Source organism: Triticum dicoccoides, chromosome 6B, assembly GCF_002162155.2.
Source record: "Triticum dicoccoides isolate Atlit2015 ecotype Zavitan chromosome 6B, WEW_v2.0, whole genome shotgun sequence".
NCBI classification, from domain to species: domain Eukaryota; kingdom Viridiplantae; phylum Streptophyta; class Magnoliopsida; order Poales; family Poaceae; genus Triticum; species Triticum dicoccoides.
In genome coordinates, this window is record NC_041391.1 from 722,405,641 (window position 1) to 722,421,532 (window position 15,892).

Here is a 15,892-nt window from a genome sequence, read left to right on the forward strand (position 1 = left end):
GCTTTATGTAGATCAACCTTTCGTGTTTAATTTATGTACCGTAAATGTTCTGATAAAAAGAGTTATGTACCATAAATGAAGATCTGTGAGTACAATGTGCAAGAAATCTTCTGGTGCGTGTGCGCGTTCTTTGTTTTAGAAATTGTGCCTGTCTAGACCTTAACGAACAGATAAAATACACCACGACCACAAAACGACATGTTCTCCCATGAACTAGTTATATAGATATAGATACCAAAGCCAACAGAATTTTGGAAGTACACCACAACACAAATCAAGTCAACATCAACACACTACAGTTACCGGGCAACTATCCTTCCTCATTGAAGGTTCATAGACCAACATTTTTGTACTAAAAGTTCACAAAGAAATGCACAGGGAAGCGAAACAACTACGCTCCGACATTCATCTTGTCACCATGTGTTTTGCTTGTAGCTTCACCTTTTGGAGGAGCCTCGATGTCCCCCATCTGCTCATCTGCTACTGAATCTCTGTGGGTGCTATCAGGCATGATAAGCAAGGGAGCAGCCATGTCGTATGGCCCTCCTTGATTTGGTGGGCTGGGAACCATGGTGACCTTATCAGGGTTCATATCCATCCTCTTGCGCGACTTTTTAGCTTTCTGCTCAGCTAGGCTATGATCAATTACAATATTAATATTAACATCAGCAGATGGTCGACGACATACTTTCCTCAACGGAACAATCTCCTGTCACGTGAAAATAAATTAAAAATCAAGGGACAACTTTTCCAAAAAATATATTTATTCATGCTAAACATGGTAAATTCATCACTCTGCGCTTTCCGTTTTATTTGACTACATGTTGAGATAATTAACAGAGAACAAAAAAAATAATAGTATTATGCACTTTTATTCTTCCCCATCTATCTTCCTTGAACATTCAGATTTATATTGTATGGTTGCCAAAGAAATTGCAGATTGGAGATGAAATCACAAGGAAGTTCCAAAGTAAGTTTGGTTTCCTTCTAAGACTAGGATGGGTTTTGATGGGTCGACATAGGACCATGGAGAGCTACTTATCTATTGATGTCCAGGCATGTTATGAAGAAGAAAACCATACCCAACTACATATAAAACATATGGACGGAGATATGATTTGGCAGCTCGGGTAGTAGTTGTCATCAAGTTCCAGGATAAATTCCAAAATATAACTCTATTTGCAGGCAAACAACCCTGGCCCCAATTATGAGATCCAAGCACGGTGTAACATTTAACCAGAGTAAATGCATGCAGGCACAACAGTGTTAGAAAGACGAAGAGTTACCTCAGAGTGATCATGATCATAACGAACAAGAAAACTGCAGAGGCAACCCCTTATATCATGTGTGCGCCTTTCAACTTCAAGAACATGAGCATCAAAATAGAGGGCCTGCTCTTTTCCATCCTGTTTAATTCAGCACAGAAATGTTTATTCCTGTTAGAAATCAACTCGAAATTAATGATAACACCACATTACAAGACAACTAAATCGCATGAAAAATAGATTGGCCCTTTTTTCATCTTTCATTCACAATTTTCTTTTATGGGACTTTAGTTCACAATGTTACTTACATGCACCCTGTGACCAAATCTCCTTACTCAGGCTCTCTATAATACTCCAATTTGAGTATGATATTGTCTTGAACTAGAAGTAAATTCATGCAAAATTAATCTCAACACTCTATTTTATCAGCATTGCTGTTTGTGCGCAACTACCAACATTAGTATTTATTAGGCAGCCTTATTTGATCAAAGTTGGAAAAGAAGCTTTACAATGCTCACTTTAATTATAACGTAATAATTATATTCATAGAATAAATTCACACCCAATTTCAGATTAAAATTAATTCTAATACTCAAAAGTATGATATTACTAATAAAATGTGGTGATTTTACAGTCATTTGGTCATTCACACCACTAATAAATGGTCAAAACAGTGCTGCCAGGTTGACCAAGTGGCATCACAGTAAAATTCTATTATGAAATATGATTACCAAGATATGGATAGTCCCAGGAAACATATGTTGTACTTAACTAAATGTCCTATTTACTGCAACTATCATGTTGTATATAGCATATAAAATGCATGCAGCAGTGGAACATGCAATTCATAAGGATTAAAAAAGGAAATTAATAATTATTGGCCTTTTATGTCTAAACAAATAAGGAATGTAGCCTATGAATTGAAGAACCTTGAGTGTCAACAGAGTTGAAATATCTAATTAACTACATCTCTTCAAAAAGGACCAAAAAATGCGTTGGCTAAGTAAGCAACAACCTTCTGTTTGGCTCAGCACTTTTCGCAGGTGAGATCTGACCGACATATCCAACACTCTTTCACAGGCCAACGAGTAACAGAAAGAAAATAACGGTAGAATAGTAAGTTAATGAACATAATTTTTAAGCGCATAAAAGAAAGCAAAATTGTAACAGCTTCCAGGGATTAGATCAATATTTTGTGGCTAAAATAAACTGGCTTAGTAATCCCGAAGGATAAATTAAAGCTTCATGAAGATATAAATTATCAGTTGTGCCATGCAAACTTGCTAAGTCAGGTTAAGAGAGGTCGTTTAAGATGACTACCTGATAACAAAGAATAAGATCCCCAGGAAGCACATCAACACATTCTCTCGCTACACATGGGAGAGAACGCAGCCTCAAAGATTTACAAACATTAATCCATTCTTCCTCCTCAGCCCAAAATCCAGAAAACCAAACTTGTACTTCCTGAAACAGAAAACAAAATTAGTGTAAATACAGTTGGCATAATGGACAGGTAGTGGACCCGCTGTGGATAGTGATTAAACACTACAGCGCATGCGCATTATATTATTCTCAGAAAATGATCGAGCCTAGTTTTCGCCGTCAACTGCGAAGAGAAGCGCAAATCACCCTAAACTGGTTTTGACAGTAATCTTTGCCATGTTGGCAGCAAGATCAACAAATCTGCTTCTCTTTATTTCTCTGTGTACATCTCTTTTCAACCCATACTCAAGTCGAATCACAAGGCCACAGCCACTGGCACAACAAGAATCACAGCTCACTTAGGACCCGACGGGTTTGTGCCCGTCAAACATGTTTGCCTTCCATGGTTGCTACATACACTAAAGACTACACCTACAAGGATGCAAAGTGATTTCTAAAACAATACTACTATTCCTGCTGTAATTCTCCATTAATATCTGAAAGAAAGAATGCTATATATAATTATGGCAAATCATCAAACTGACATGAAAACCTTCATTGTAGTTTGGTTCGCTTCAGTTCCTAGAACTCAAATGTAAATAGTACTATGGCTCGCGGTTTAAACCCGCTTCTCATGATAATTAAATGGAGTAACCTAAATTATTTGTTTGAAACATTTAATTTATATTGATGTTGTTGTACATGCTGAAACAGAGTGATGGTGGGAAGTAACTTTTTTACCATCTTGTAACATACACAACTTTCCCATGTAAGCTAAAGTAGGATATACACAAGCTTCTTAAGGTTGTGTTAACTGATCAGTACTTTAGTACCATCTTGTATAAGTGTAGAGAAGGATGGGGTGATATTTTCCCAATACACAGGACTTCTATAACACAAAGTTACTCCCTCCGTCCCATAATATAAGATGTTATTACAACCAAATTATGAGTACATTGACTGTAATAACATTTTATATTATAGGACGGAGGGAGTATATAAGAGGTGTGTCGAAAATATTTGGACCCCAATAATGTCCCTGCTGTAAAGTGTTAGGGCAATCTATCACACAGTGCCATCCATCTATAAATAGACGGGAGTCATCTCTAGCTTTAGCAAAATGCTTGAATAAAGAATGGCAGAAATGAATTCAGTAACATAAATCATATTTTAATGTTCCCTGTTTCAAGAATATAGAGCTAGGAAATGAATTTACCTGGTCCCCAGTTTCAGAAAACCTGCAGGACTGAATGGCAGCAACATCATACCTTTAACAACAAAGAATGGTCATGCATGAATTTCTTTTTTGAAAGATTCATGCAAGTAACGCGCCCACGCACACCCACATTCATGATAAAAATTAAATGACATACACACAAACAGACCACATGTGACATCAAAGGCACAAAAGAAGGAAGAGAGCAGAAAATATTTATATCTGCATACCATGCACCATTTCTTGGTGACTTTGCTTCAAGCTGGACAAGGTGACCATCCGAAGAACTATTCCCTGATTGGTAATGATAGTATCAATAATCCATAATCGACATGATACATGGTATGTGTTCGTTCGGCTACAAAAAATTCAAAATCTTCAAAACAAGAAACAATAACATTGTGCCATCTGGCCTGCAATCCTCAACAAAAGTGGAGCTACAAGCTATGGATATGAAGAGCGCAGCACCTGAGTGGGATTCAGAGTTGGGAGGGGAAGATGAGTGAACCCAGTAGGAAGCTGGGTGCTGTGCCTCAGCCCCCGTGGGCAGCATCTTCTTCACTTGTGCCGGCGGCCGCTCACCCCTCCGCTTCTGCTTGTACCTCCGGTTCTGGAACCAGGTGTGCACCTGCGCCGACGCCGATCAGATCAGAATTACAAAAATAGGGCGGACTTGCTTGTATACTGTATCTTGGGCAACGTACCTGATTGTACTGGACGGGGACCTTGTCGTCGCCGGAGCGGTCCGGGGAGGCGTTGAAATCAGCGGTGAGTTTCTGGATGGCAGGACGCTTGGGCATGGCGTTGAGGTCACGGAGGACCTCCTCCATCTTGGAGACCTCCGCCAGGGTGAACCGGATTCTCCCCATCGTCCTAACTTGTCCGCCCCTCGCTGCCGCGCCTGAGTACCCCCGCCGGTGAGGTGAGGTAAGAATAAGATCACCACAACACAGCAGATTGGATTTGACGGAGATGGAGAACAGATTGGAGCGGAGGGAGGGAGGAGTAGGTTACCAGATCTGTGTGTGCTACTCCTGTGTCTGTGTCCGTGGGTGCCTCTCGAATCCATCTGTCGGCTCACGCGGCCGACACCCCTGTTTTGGTGCTCCTCACAAGCAATCGTGACCAACGTGGACGGTAGGCCCACCTTTTGGACGGTAGGACAAATATTGGCAGGCAAAGACAAAGACACGAAACACTGCTCAGACCCCGAGACTCGGACGCGCTCTCCCACTATGGTTGGATTGGATCCACCCCGGCGCTGAAGTGGTGATTGCAGTTCGGAACGGCGACCGTAAGTTCGAGGATGGTCGCCGTTTGTGGCCTGGAACGGCCTTGACGTCCAAATTTTACGGCCTGGAACGGACCGTCTGGTCCAAACTTCCTGATTTTCCGACCATCTCGAGATTTTCCTATAGCGATGTACTATTTTGGCCGTACAATTCGTACACGACCTCGGATTGAGATGATCCAAAATTCATAGTTGTTCGTAAGAAAAAAATATCATGAAAACATTTTCCATTTGGAGTCACATTAATTGTGTTTTCTTCCATGCCATAATCTAGTGTCAACAGATGCATATCTGAAATGGTCATAACTTTTGTATTAGACTCAATTTTTGACCATCCCCATATTTATATTGATCTTCACAGTGAGGGGCCATCCAATGCCATAAATTTGACTTCATCTTTCTATAGATTAAAGCCACTCATAGGATCATGCCACTTTTGAGCGTCAACACCCCCGCCATCGCTGATGCACGATGATGATTAGCTTGCCTCAACTGCTCATGATGATTGGACCTTTGCAGACCTTGACCCCCATTCCACCCTTGCGGACATTGTAGGCCTTGATTGTGGACGATACGCTTCCAGCAAGGTACGAAGAGCAACCCGCCAAACAAGCAATGGCCGGTCAACGCGAATAAACCAAAGAGAGAAGGTGATTGAAGAAATTGGAACACAATGCCCCAAATTTTTGATTGAAATCCTGAAATGCCGAAAGTATAGTAGCAGCTTTCCATGCGGTCTGGATGCTGCTAATAAACAATGATTTAAATATTTTAAAATTCAAAACAAAACTTCAATGAGCTGGTGTATTTCTTTATTTATATTACTTTGATAAAGAAACCCTAAAAATACATTAAGAAAAAATAGAACACAAGAACCCAAAATTTTTCTCTCAAACCGGACACTTCCCCGCTTCAAAACTACAAATCTCCCGATGGATATCTGAATCTATTGGGTTTGAATGCAACATATCACATAACTTTTGTGTAACACTTTGAAATTTTAACCACATATTAAAATAATCACGTGATGACACCATGCAAACTTTCAATTTTTTAGACATCGTTTACATCATTTAAATTGTGCTTAAAATCCTAAAATGGCAATTTACTAGTAGAGACGTGAAGCCAAGGAGGGAACATTGGCTAGTTGATGATCTACCAGTGCGACGTGTAGGGTGCACGCTGCTAACTACCAATACAATAACATTTTATATGTTCAAAACAAAACTCCAAAGATTTGTGTGTTTGATTTTTTATATTACTTTCGCCAGAACACCTAAAGGTACATTAAAAGATTGGAACAAAAGATCCCATCTTTTTGACCAAAAAATTGGAACACAAGACCCACAAAAATAGTGTCTCCGTGCCCGTCGTTCGGATCCGCCACTCCGGAAACCAAGGGGATCCACCTTCAGCCACCACCCATTGTGTGGTGGGCTGCAAGCATGCATCCGCCTCCCCTATAGCCGCACTAGCGCAACTTCGCCACCCACTACACCCCAAAGTTAGCAGCTTGCACCAACACAGAAAATGAACCCTACATCTGGGATACTGGGTGCCGAAAAGTAGCCACAAGTACCACCAACAAGGGGAGGCCATGCCCATGGAAGCTATCAAATGAGATCATTAGGCTATTGGATCTAGTGGATCCAGCCTATAGTGGTGGCCGGGAACCAACTCCACGACCACCACCCACCCACGAGTAGTTGTGCCAACATGACGCTGTGATAGTAGCCCGCCTCACACGCACGCACGACAAGGGTTGCGCCTCCACCAAGCAGGCCACGACTGGCCGAGACAGGGGGAGTCCACAGGGGGTGAGATCAGTACCTCGTTGCCGCCTAAGAGAGAGGGAGCATGCCGGGTAACACGGGAAGTGAAGGAGGTGGATGAGGTGCCTCACCGCCACCATGGGCCGGCTACAGGCTATCATCGGCAGCGCTAAGGGGAAGGAAAGTGAAGGAGGAGTTGGTTCGTGCGACGGCGGCATTCGTGCCATGAGTCACAGGAGCGACCCATGAGACGTGAGCAGAAACTTATTTCTAATATACTAAACACAGTTGCACATATGATTGTACTTCCGATTTCCGTATATCTTCTTTTCTGAACTTAGGCCGGAAATGGTAATGAAAATCAGCATGTTAAAAAAAACAAAATCGGGTTATACTAAATAAGTTTTTCTTGTGTCTGTCCTTTATCCACAAAAAATCTTGTTTGTGTGCAATAATGGCAAATCTGATTCATAAAAAGCGGCCATACATTCCAACGCCGTCATTATCCCGATGAAGGAGCACCCATTTCATCTAGCAATGTTGCAATGTCATAGAATTTAGGTTTTGGAGAGCATCCTCCATATTCCATCTACTTCCTCCATGGATCTGCTTCCTCGATGGTGCCAATACATGCATGGTGATGCATTCAAATATGTCGTTAGTTGTCAATTGGAAGGGCAATATTAGCTTCTCCATCAGCTTCGGAAATGCGAGGAGTCAGCCACTGGTGGCAAATCGATCAAATGTGAACAGATAAAAAGAAGGAAAACAAGGAGCCGTTAATTGGCAGATGAAAGGAGAGAGCTAGATGTCCAGGTAGAAGAAGAGGATAAAGGGCGATCTATACATAGATCCCTTATTCCACGAGATGTATAGACGGATCCTCTATTTAGAGGGCCTTCCGTGGGATAAAATTACCGCTTGCTACTTCCAGTTACAGGAAATGACACAACTGCCAATATTTTATTTCAAGGGGGTGTACTGAAGGATAACCCTGAACCCTAACCCCAAAAGACAATACCCCCACAAAACAATATCTTCTCCGACGACATAGCTATATAGATATAGATACCCAATCCAACACTTTGAGCACCCCACAAGAAATCCAGTCAACATGGGCACATTACAGTTACTGGGCAACCATCCTTCCTCAATTGGAAGTTCTTAGGCAAACATTATTCGATTAAAAAGTTCACAACAAAATGCACAGGGAAGTGAAAGAACTACACTCCCAGATTCATCTTGTCGTCATGCGCTCCATTTGCAGCTTCACTGTTTGGGGCAGCCTCCGTATCCCCCATCTCAACATCTGCCACAGAATAGCTGCGGCTGCTAGTAGGTGCGTCTAGTAAGGGAGCAAGCGCCTTTTCAGATGGCCCTCCTTGATCTGGTGGAATGGGAACCGCACCCCCGGTCACCGTGTCAGTGTTGACACTCATCATCTTGTGTGGCTTTTGGGAATTCTGGTGCATTGGTCGACGGCATACCTTGCTCAGTGAAACACACTCCTATCACATGAAAAGAAATGCCAAAATAAATTATTTGGTATAAACATCATAAAACAAACTAAACTCGTTATGCTTTCTTTTTCATTTGAGTACATATAATAAGATAACTAGCCTAGAACAAAAAAAAGATAGTGTCTTACACTATTCTTCCCCATCAATCTTACGTGAACATTCATATTTCTTTTGTTCGGTCATAAAAAAATGCAGATTGGAAATGAAATCACATGGAAATTTTGAAGTAAGTTTGGTTGCCTACAGAAACTACTCATTTATATTAGAACTAAGTTATAGATGGTGTAGAGAATGTGATTGGAAAAGAAATCACATGGAAATCATGGGTAGAGAAAGGTCGTAGAGAATGTGATGGTCAGCTAGTCCTTTATAGATGTCCAGGCACGTTATAAATCATATAGGGATGAATGTCTGATTTGGCAACTCCGGTCGTAGTCGAAAAAAAATCCATTTCTATTGTCAGGCCAACAGCCCTATAACAGAACTGAAGCTTCAGGACCCAAGCCTCAATTAATTCTGATATCCAACCATGGTGTAACAATGGAACCAGAGTAAATGCATGAACACTCAACAGTGTAGACAGAAGGAGAATTACCTCAGAGTGATCATGATCATAACAAACAAGAAACCCGCAGCGGCACCCCCTTACGTCATGCCTGCGCCTTTGAACTTGAAGAATTTGCGCATCAAAATAGCGGGCCTTGCCTTCCTGTTCAATTCAGCACAGAAATCAACTTGAGTAAATGATAACACTACATTATGAAACAGCTAAATCAACTTTCCCTCACTGTGTTATTTACACCCAGTGACCAAAAATCCTTACTCTACTTTGAGTATATAATACAGTCTTGAAAGAGCAGTAAAGTCATGCACATTTCCTCTCAATGCTCTAATTTATCGGCATACCGGTGTTTGCGCGCAATTACCAACATGAGGATTTATTGGACAACCTTATTTGATGAAAGTTGGTTTATCCACTTTATAAATGACCAGAGATAGGCTACAGCCTTCATTTTGAAAAACAAAAAAAAAGCTTTCAGTGCTCAATTTAATAATAAAGTAGTAATAAAATTCATTGGATAAATTCACAGCCAATTTTAGAATAAAATACAGTTTACTCGAAAGTATGACATAATAAAATGCATTGCTTTTATGGCCGTTTTCCCATTCGCGCCTCGACCAATAAATAGCCAAATAAATGGTGTCAGTTGGACCAAGTGGTATCACAGTGATCTAATATTTAGTATGATTACCAAGAATATGGAAAGACACATGAAACACATGTTGTGGTTAGATGTCTTTTGTAATCCAGTATATAGAGCGTATAAAATACATGCAGTACTGAAACTTACAATTCTTAAAAATTATTAAAGTAAAGCCGTTTAGTAAGTGTTGTCAACCACAATAGTTTGAAAACTCTCAAACTGGAATCATACCTTTTATAAGTATATACAAACAAGAAATAAAGCCTATATAAACTGCAGAACATTAAATGTCAGCAAGGAACATCGATCTCTTTGTCATGTGCACACAATCAAAACGAAAACTTTTTTTTGCGGAAAAGTCAAACGAAAACTTTTAAAGACTCTTGGCAGGTGAAATCCAAACCACATACCCATCACTACTCTATCATACGCCAACAAGTAACAGAAAGAAACTAACCGTTGAATAATAGGTTAACGAGCAGAATTTTCAGGTGCATAACAAAAGGAAAATGGAGAAGCTGTCAGGCATTGGATACATATTGTGTGGCTCAAATTAACTAGCTTAGTATTCCGAAGGGCAACATAATTTTTCATGAAGACATGAATTATCAAGTTGTGAGATGCTAACTTTCCTAGTCAGGTGAAAAGAAGTCGTTTAAGATGGCTACCTTAAAACAAAGAATGAGATCACCAGGCAGCACCGCAACACATTGAAGAGAACGCAGTCTCACACATTTCTGAACATCAACCCATTCATCCTCCTCGGGTCCAAACCAAGTAAATCGAACTAGTACTTCCGGAAACAAAATAAATAAATAAGTGCAGGCACAGTTGGCATAATGGACACATGTTGAACCCGCTGTGGAGAGTGACTGAACACTAGAGGAACATGGGTATTGAATATTTCTCGAACATGATCAAGGCTAGTTTCACCCTTAACTATGAAAAGAAGCGCAAATCACTCCTAACCACATGTATCACTTAGGACTGGAAGGTTTGTGCAAGTCCGCACCAGCCCATTGGTGTCCGTCAAACACGTTTGCCTTCTGCGCTTGCTACATGATGCAAACTTCTTTCCGTACTATGGCGGTGACTTCTTCCTTTGGTGTGTGTGGAGGCAACTAAGACTCCAAAACAGGACTACTACTGCTGTTGTGATTCTCCATAGATAACTCGAAGAAAGAAGTACCTGAATTATGGCAAATCGTTCAACTTAGGCAGACACATCAACAAAGTTTTGGCATCATGTGGATGACAGCATTAGAATGATCAGTTAGTTAATTTGGAAATTAACACAGCATGGATGTTAGTTAATTTGCAAATTAACACAGCCTGGATGCATATGCTTTACAGTTTGAATATGTACGAGTCTGGGTCTGCAATTTGTGCCTGGCTATTAATTGAAAAAGAAACTCTTATATATTGGTACTGAATGTTGTTGCTAGCTTGCTGCACATTTGTTGTATTACATATATTGGTACTATTTCTCTTGCATCTTTCATTAAAGAAATGTACAATACAAGAACGTAGCTAGCTAGGCACTTTGTCTCATAGATGCCCCTCCTTGTGGCTGGCTGCACGGAAGAGGAGCAGCCAGGACTTGATTATGATGACAAAGTCCTGTGGCGCTGGGAAGACCAGAAGTTAACTTAATAATCCATTTTGGAGGAGACTACTGTGCGATGGCTCTCGTTAGGGCCACGCAATTGATGATCGGATCATGACATCATGATCATGACAAACAATGCTTGGTGAAGTGGTGCAGATTGTGTTGCGTGTTAGGATGCTATTGCAAGTTCGCACCATATAAAAAATCAAATATTTTTTCTATGCTGACTATAGATCATGAGATTGGTAGGATGGGTAAGTGGGGTTCCATGGTGGCAATGCAGCTGAATGCGCTCGGTACATTTCCAAGCTGGCATGAAAACCACCATTGCAGTTTGATTCGCTTCAATTTCTACAGTTCAAGGACGATAATTGAAGGGGGTGAACTAACTTTTTCCTTTCTGAAACTCAGACATGTCTACAGAGCTATATAATCATTGAAAGAAACATTCAATTTATATTTTGTTTTACACGACAAAACAGAGAGATTGTGAAAGCAAGTTTTATACAACCAATTACCTTTCCATGTAAGCCTATAGTTGCAAATACACAAGGTTGTTAAAGTCTCCTTAACTGTTCAGTGCTTATTAGTACTATCTTGTGTTGTTAAAGACTCCCAAACATATAAAAATAAGCCAGGTGTTCAAAATGTTTTAACATCAATACTGTCACCAACTATAAAAAGACAAGAAACGGAATCATCTCTACCTTTAGTGCTAGCTAAGTGCTTGAATAAAGAATGGCAGAAATGAATTTACTAACATCGATCCTACTTAACAAAAAGTTTTATGGTCATTACCGGGTCCCTCGTTTCAGTGAACCTGTGGGACAGAAAGGCAGCAACATCGTACCTGTAACAACAAGAATTGGTCAAGCATGTAAAACTGAAAGGTTCACCCAAGTATCCCTCCCACCTCACACAGACCCACCCACACTCACGTGGAAAATTATATCACATACACAAAAACAGACCACATGTGACATGAAATGACATGAAAGAGGAAATGATGAAATATGTATATATCTTCATACCATGCTCCATTCCTAGCCGACTTTGCTTCAAACTGGACCTGGCCACCATCCGAAGAAATATTCCCTGATTGGTAATGGCAATATCAGTAAACAATAATCAACTTGATACACTATATGCATTTGGTCGGTTACAAAACTAAAATCTTCTAAACGACAAACAGGAAAATTCTGTCATGTGGCCTAGAGTTATGAATAAAAGTAAAGGGCGCACAAAGCACGTGTCTGGCAATTGCAAAAACGAGTCTCAACGGCTGGGACAGTGCGACGACAAACTTTGACGGGCCCACAAAAACAAAGAACTACATGCTAGGCTATAAAGTCCCAGAACCTGCCAACATTAACTTGAGTTGAAATTTTTGCCTGCTGTTCTGAATAAAAGTAATAGGCGCAGAAACAACCACGTGTCCTGCAATATCCCAAATTCAGTGGCTTCAAGGCCAGAGGCAATGGACCGGAATATTTTGATGTGCCCACAAAAAAGTACAGGCTAGGCTAAGTCGCCAAAATTAACTCGATTGCCACTTTTTGTCTGCAGTTGTGCATAAATCTAATATGCGCATGAACCACATGTCGTGCAATTGCCGAAATAGGCGTCAACAGGTGAGACAGCACAACAACAAGCTTCCTGACATGCAAAACCTTGTAACAACATGCCCTAGACACCGAGAGAGGGACCCCTGCACCCAACGGGTGAGGTTATGCAGAACTTCTGCAGCACGAAAGCTTTGCCAACGGACCATCATGTATCATCGTAGCAACTTAAGATCAGCCCAATTAAGTACATGGTAAGGAAATAAAGAGCTTATTAAGTTAAGATGGGGATTCCAGCAGCACCAAAGTAGGATCCGGCCACTGGGTGGTGTTCCTCGTCAACTGGGGTTAGCATCATCTTCCTGGCCCGCTGGGACTGCGCGGACCTCCGGTTATGGAACCAATTCCTCACCTGCGACCACCCAACACAAACCCACACGTATAGATCCAAGTAAGGAAATAGCTAGGGTGGAAGCGGATCTTGGGCAACCCACGGGGAGGGAAAAGCTATTAGTACCTGATTGTACTGGACGGGGACCTTGCCGTTGCCGGAGCGGTCCGGCGAGGCGTTGAAGTGATCGATGAGGCCCTGGATGACAGGACGCTTGGGCATGGCGTCGATCTCATTGAGGACCTCCTCCATCTTGGCGACCTCGGCATGGGTGAACCGGAACACGAGCCTTGGCGGCTCCCCCGTCATACTTCCCCTGGCTGCCGCACCTGCCTACGCGGTGAGATGAACAGAGTCGTCGGAGATGGAGATGGAGATGAAGATAGAGAGGAGGGAGGAGAAGCTGGATCTACGTTACCAGTTGTGTGTCACCAGCGGCTGTGTCCAGTTGGAGATGAAGAGGGGTGATGCAGCCCCTTTTGGCACTCCTCCTCACACGTACGCAACCTACTTTTGCAATTAATGTAGTGCAATTCATTACATTAATTCCCCAGGATAAAACAAATACTGGGCGTGCTAATTCCGGTCAGAATTTGTGCAAGTCCAGCCCCAGACAGTGACTCCAGTTTACCTACCCAATGACCCCGTTCCTGCCAGGTGTTTTTGGGTCCAATTTTGTACGACAAATATTAGCATGCTCCTTCTTACCTCCCCTTTTCATATGAAAAGTAACTGTACATAATAGATCTAAGCCATTGATTTAATTAAATAATGGCCTGATTAATTCTTACCTTCTTACCTCTAATGTGAAAAGAGGGGGTAAGAGGGAGCATGTTATAATTACTAATGTTGTACGGGTAGGTTCAGTAGAGCCGACCGAGTCAGTAGGTTGCTTCTGCGTATACTGAGCTTACCAAAACAATGTCATCATATTCGTCATCAAATGAATTTGGTCAAAGTTAAAAAATGTCTTTTCAAAAACTAATACACCTTATATTTTGGAACCCATGGAGTGTCTGGTTTGGTGAGTTAGGGAGATGATTGACTGTGTTTTATTTTTATCTATCATTATACTAGAATGTTTTGATTGGGCCTTTTGCAGTGTGATTCTTAGTTATATTCTAATCAGCACATGCTTATGTTGGCGCGGTAGATCCTCGCTCTCGCTCAACACCGCTCTCGCTCTCCCCTCGGGTCGCCCCCGCGCGGCGACCGGGGAAAACCCTAGCTAGCCGCCATCGGTCCCCAGCCTTCCCTCACCCTCCCTCGCCGTCGCCTTGGGGATCGGCCGGGCAAAGCCCAACCGGATCCGGCGGCGGCGGGGCTTTCTTCGGTCTCCCGCGAGTGGTGGCCGGCGCGGCGGGTCCTCCTGTGGCCGGAGCGCGGCACGGACGCCGGGCGGCGCGACGTGGCGATGTGTTTGTGTTGGTGGGCGACGGGGGTGGTGCTGGTGGTGCGTGTGGGGGGCAGCTGCGTCGGTAGGGGGCTTCATGCAGATCTGCGTGGCGGCTTCCTGGCGCGGCGAGTGCCGTGGGCGGCGCGGTTGCAGCATGAGTGGGGCTGCTGCTGGCCAGCGGGTGGTGACGGCTTGTCCGGATCCGCCCCTGTCACTGCGGGCTATGGGCGGACCTCTCGCCGTGGCGTGATGGTGAGGGGGCGGCGTGACAACAGTGGAGGTGGGCGGCCCTCGTCTAGTCGGGCCCTTCCGGCTAGACGGTGGCGCTCGGCGCGGGAGGACCTCTCTGATGGGCTACCTCGGCTGCGGCGGCGGGTCGATTTGGTTTCCCTCATCGATGGGTGCGCGTTTGTGGATGGCCTCGCGGAGAGATGTGCCTGCTTCCATGGTGGGGCGAAAAGGGGGTGCTCGCGGGGGAGATTGGTAGGAGGGATGGCTGGCCTCGATGCGGTCGCGCCACCTGTCGCCGGCACTTTTGCCGGTCCGGATGCGTCCGCTCCTCCTCCTCCCCCTTTCCTCGTGTTTGGCGGGGAGCTCGGTTGGAGGGATGAGTGGCCTCGATGCAGTTGCGTCACCTGTCGCTGGCACGGGGTGTGCCGGTCCGGATTCGTCCGCTCCCCTTTCTCCCCCGTTCCTTGGCCGCGGGTGGGTTGGCGCAGATCTACCAGCGGAGCATCTACGGGTGGTTCTGTCAGTCGAGGGCCGTCAGTTGGTCCAAAGCCAGGGCCTTTGTGTAGGTCTCGGGGTTGTCTGGTTGCAGGGCGGCGGCTCTGGCCATGGGAGGCGTGGCGTTTATGGGCGGAGCATGCGTCTCAGGTGCAGGCGGGCAACCATGGCCTCGCGGGTGGCGTGTTTGCGGGTGGCTGACGGAGTTAGGGTGTGATGGTGGGATGTGAGCGACGGGGTACACCACTTGCCCAGTCCTTTGACTAGCTGACGATGGCGGCGGCCGTTATCACCGTACCCTTCCTGAAGGCTCCGTCGCGGTGCTCCCACTCATGTCGTCTTTCTCCGGGTGAAAACCTGATCTTCGCGGATCGGGCGGTGTCGGCTATCCTAGGTCGTAACCTTCTTGGAGGCACCACTTTTGAGGCCTAGCTTCGATGTTGTCTGATTCACCTCTCTATTGTTGTTGGTGGGGTGGTGTGTCGGTGCCCGGCACCTTTGTATCTTGCCTTGGGTG

The 15,892-nt window shown here is 43.7% G+C and overlaps 2 protein-coding genes and 1 pseudogene across 2 annotated transcripts; 1 reads left to right on the top strand and 2 right to left on the bottom strand.

Moving 5' to 3' along the window:
- Nucleotides 1-211: 211 nt before the first annotated feature.
- Nucleotides 212-4,959, bottom strand: LOC119323855 (protein SAWADEE HOMEODOMAIN HOMOLOG 2-like). The gene is made up of 8 exons (XM_037597565.1): nucleotides 4,918-4,959; nucleotides 4,608-4,804; nucleotides 4,372-4,531; nucleotides 4,134-4,197; nucleotides 3,904-3,955; nucleotides 2,586-2,729; nucleotides 1,287-1,406; nucleotides 212-709 (listed from the first exon to the last, which is right to left on the bottom strand). Exons 2-8 carry the CDS (start codon nucleotides 4,770-4,772, stop codon nucleotides 392-394), a joined length of 1,023 nt encoding a protein of 340 aa, XP_037453462.1. The 5' UTR covers nucleotides 4,773-4,804; nucleotides 4,918-4,959; the 3' UTR covers nucleotides 212-391.
- A 3,122-nt stretch (nucleotides 4,960-8,081) lies between these two features.
- On the bottom strand, nucleotides 8,082-13,679 carry LOC119323856 (protein SAWADEE HOMEODOMAIN HOMOLOG 2-like). The gene is made up of 6 exons (XM_037597566.1): nucleotides 13,380-13,679; nucleotides 13,166-13,274; nucleotides 12,332-12,395; nucleotides 12,099-12,150; nucleotides 9,082-9,195; nucleotides 8,082-8,474 (listed from the first exon to the last, which is right to left on the bottom strand). Exons 1-6 carry the CDS (start codon nucleotides 13,560-13,562, stop codon nucleotides 8,190-8,192), a joined length of 807 nt encoding a protein of 268 aa, XP_037453463.1. The 5' UTR covers nucleotides 13,563-13,679; the 3' UTR covers nucleotides 8,082-8,189.
- A 1,319-nt stretch (nucleotides 13,680-14,998) lies between these two features.
- LOC119325998 lies at nucleotides 14,999-15,605 on the top strand (annotated as a pseudogene).
- Nucleotides 15,606-15,892: the final 287 nt, after the last annotated feature.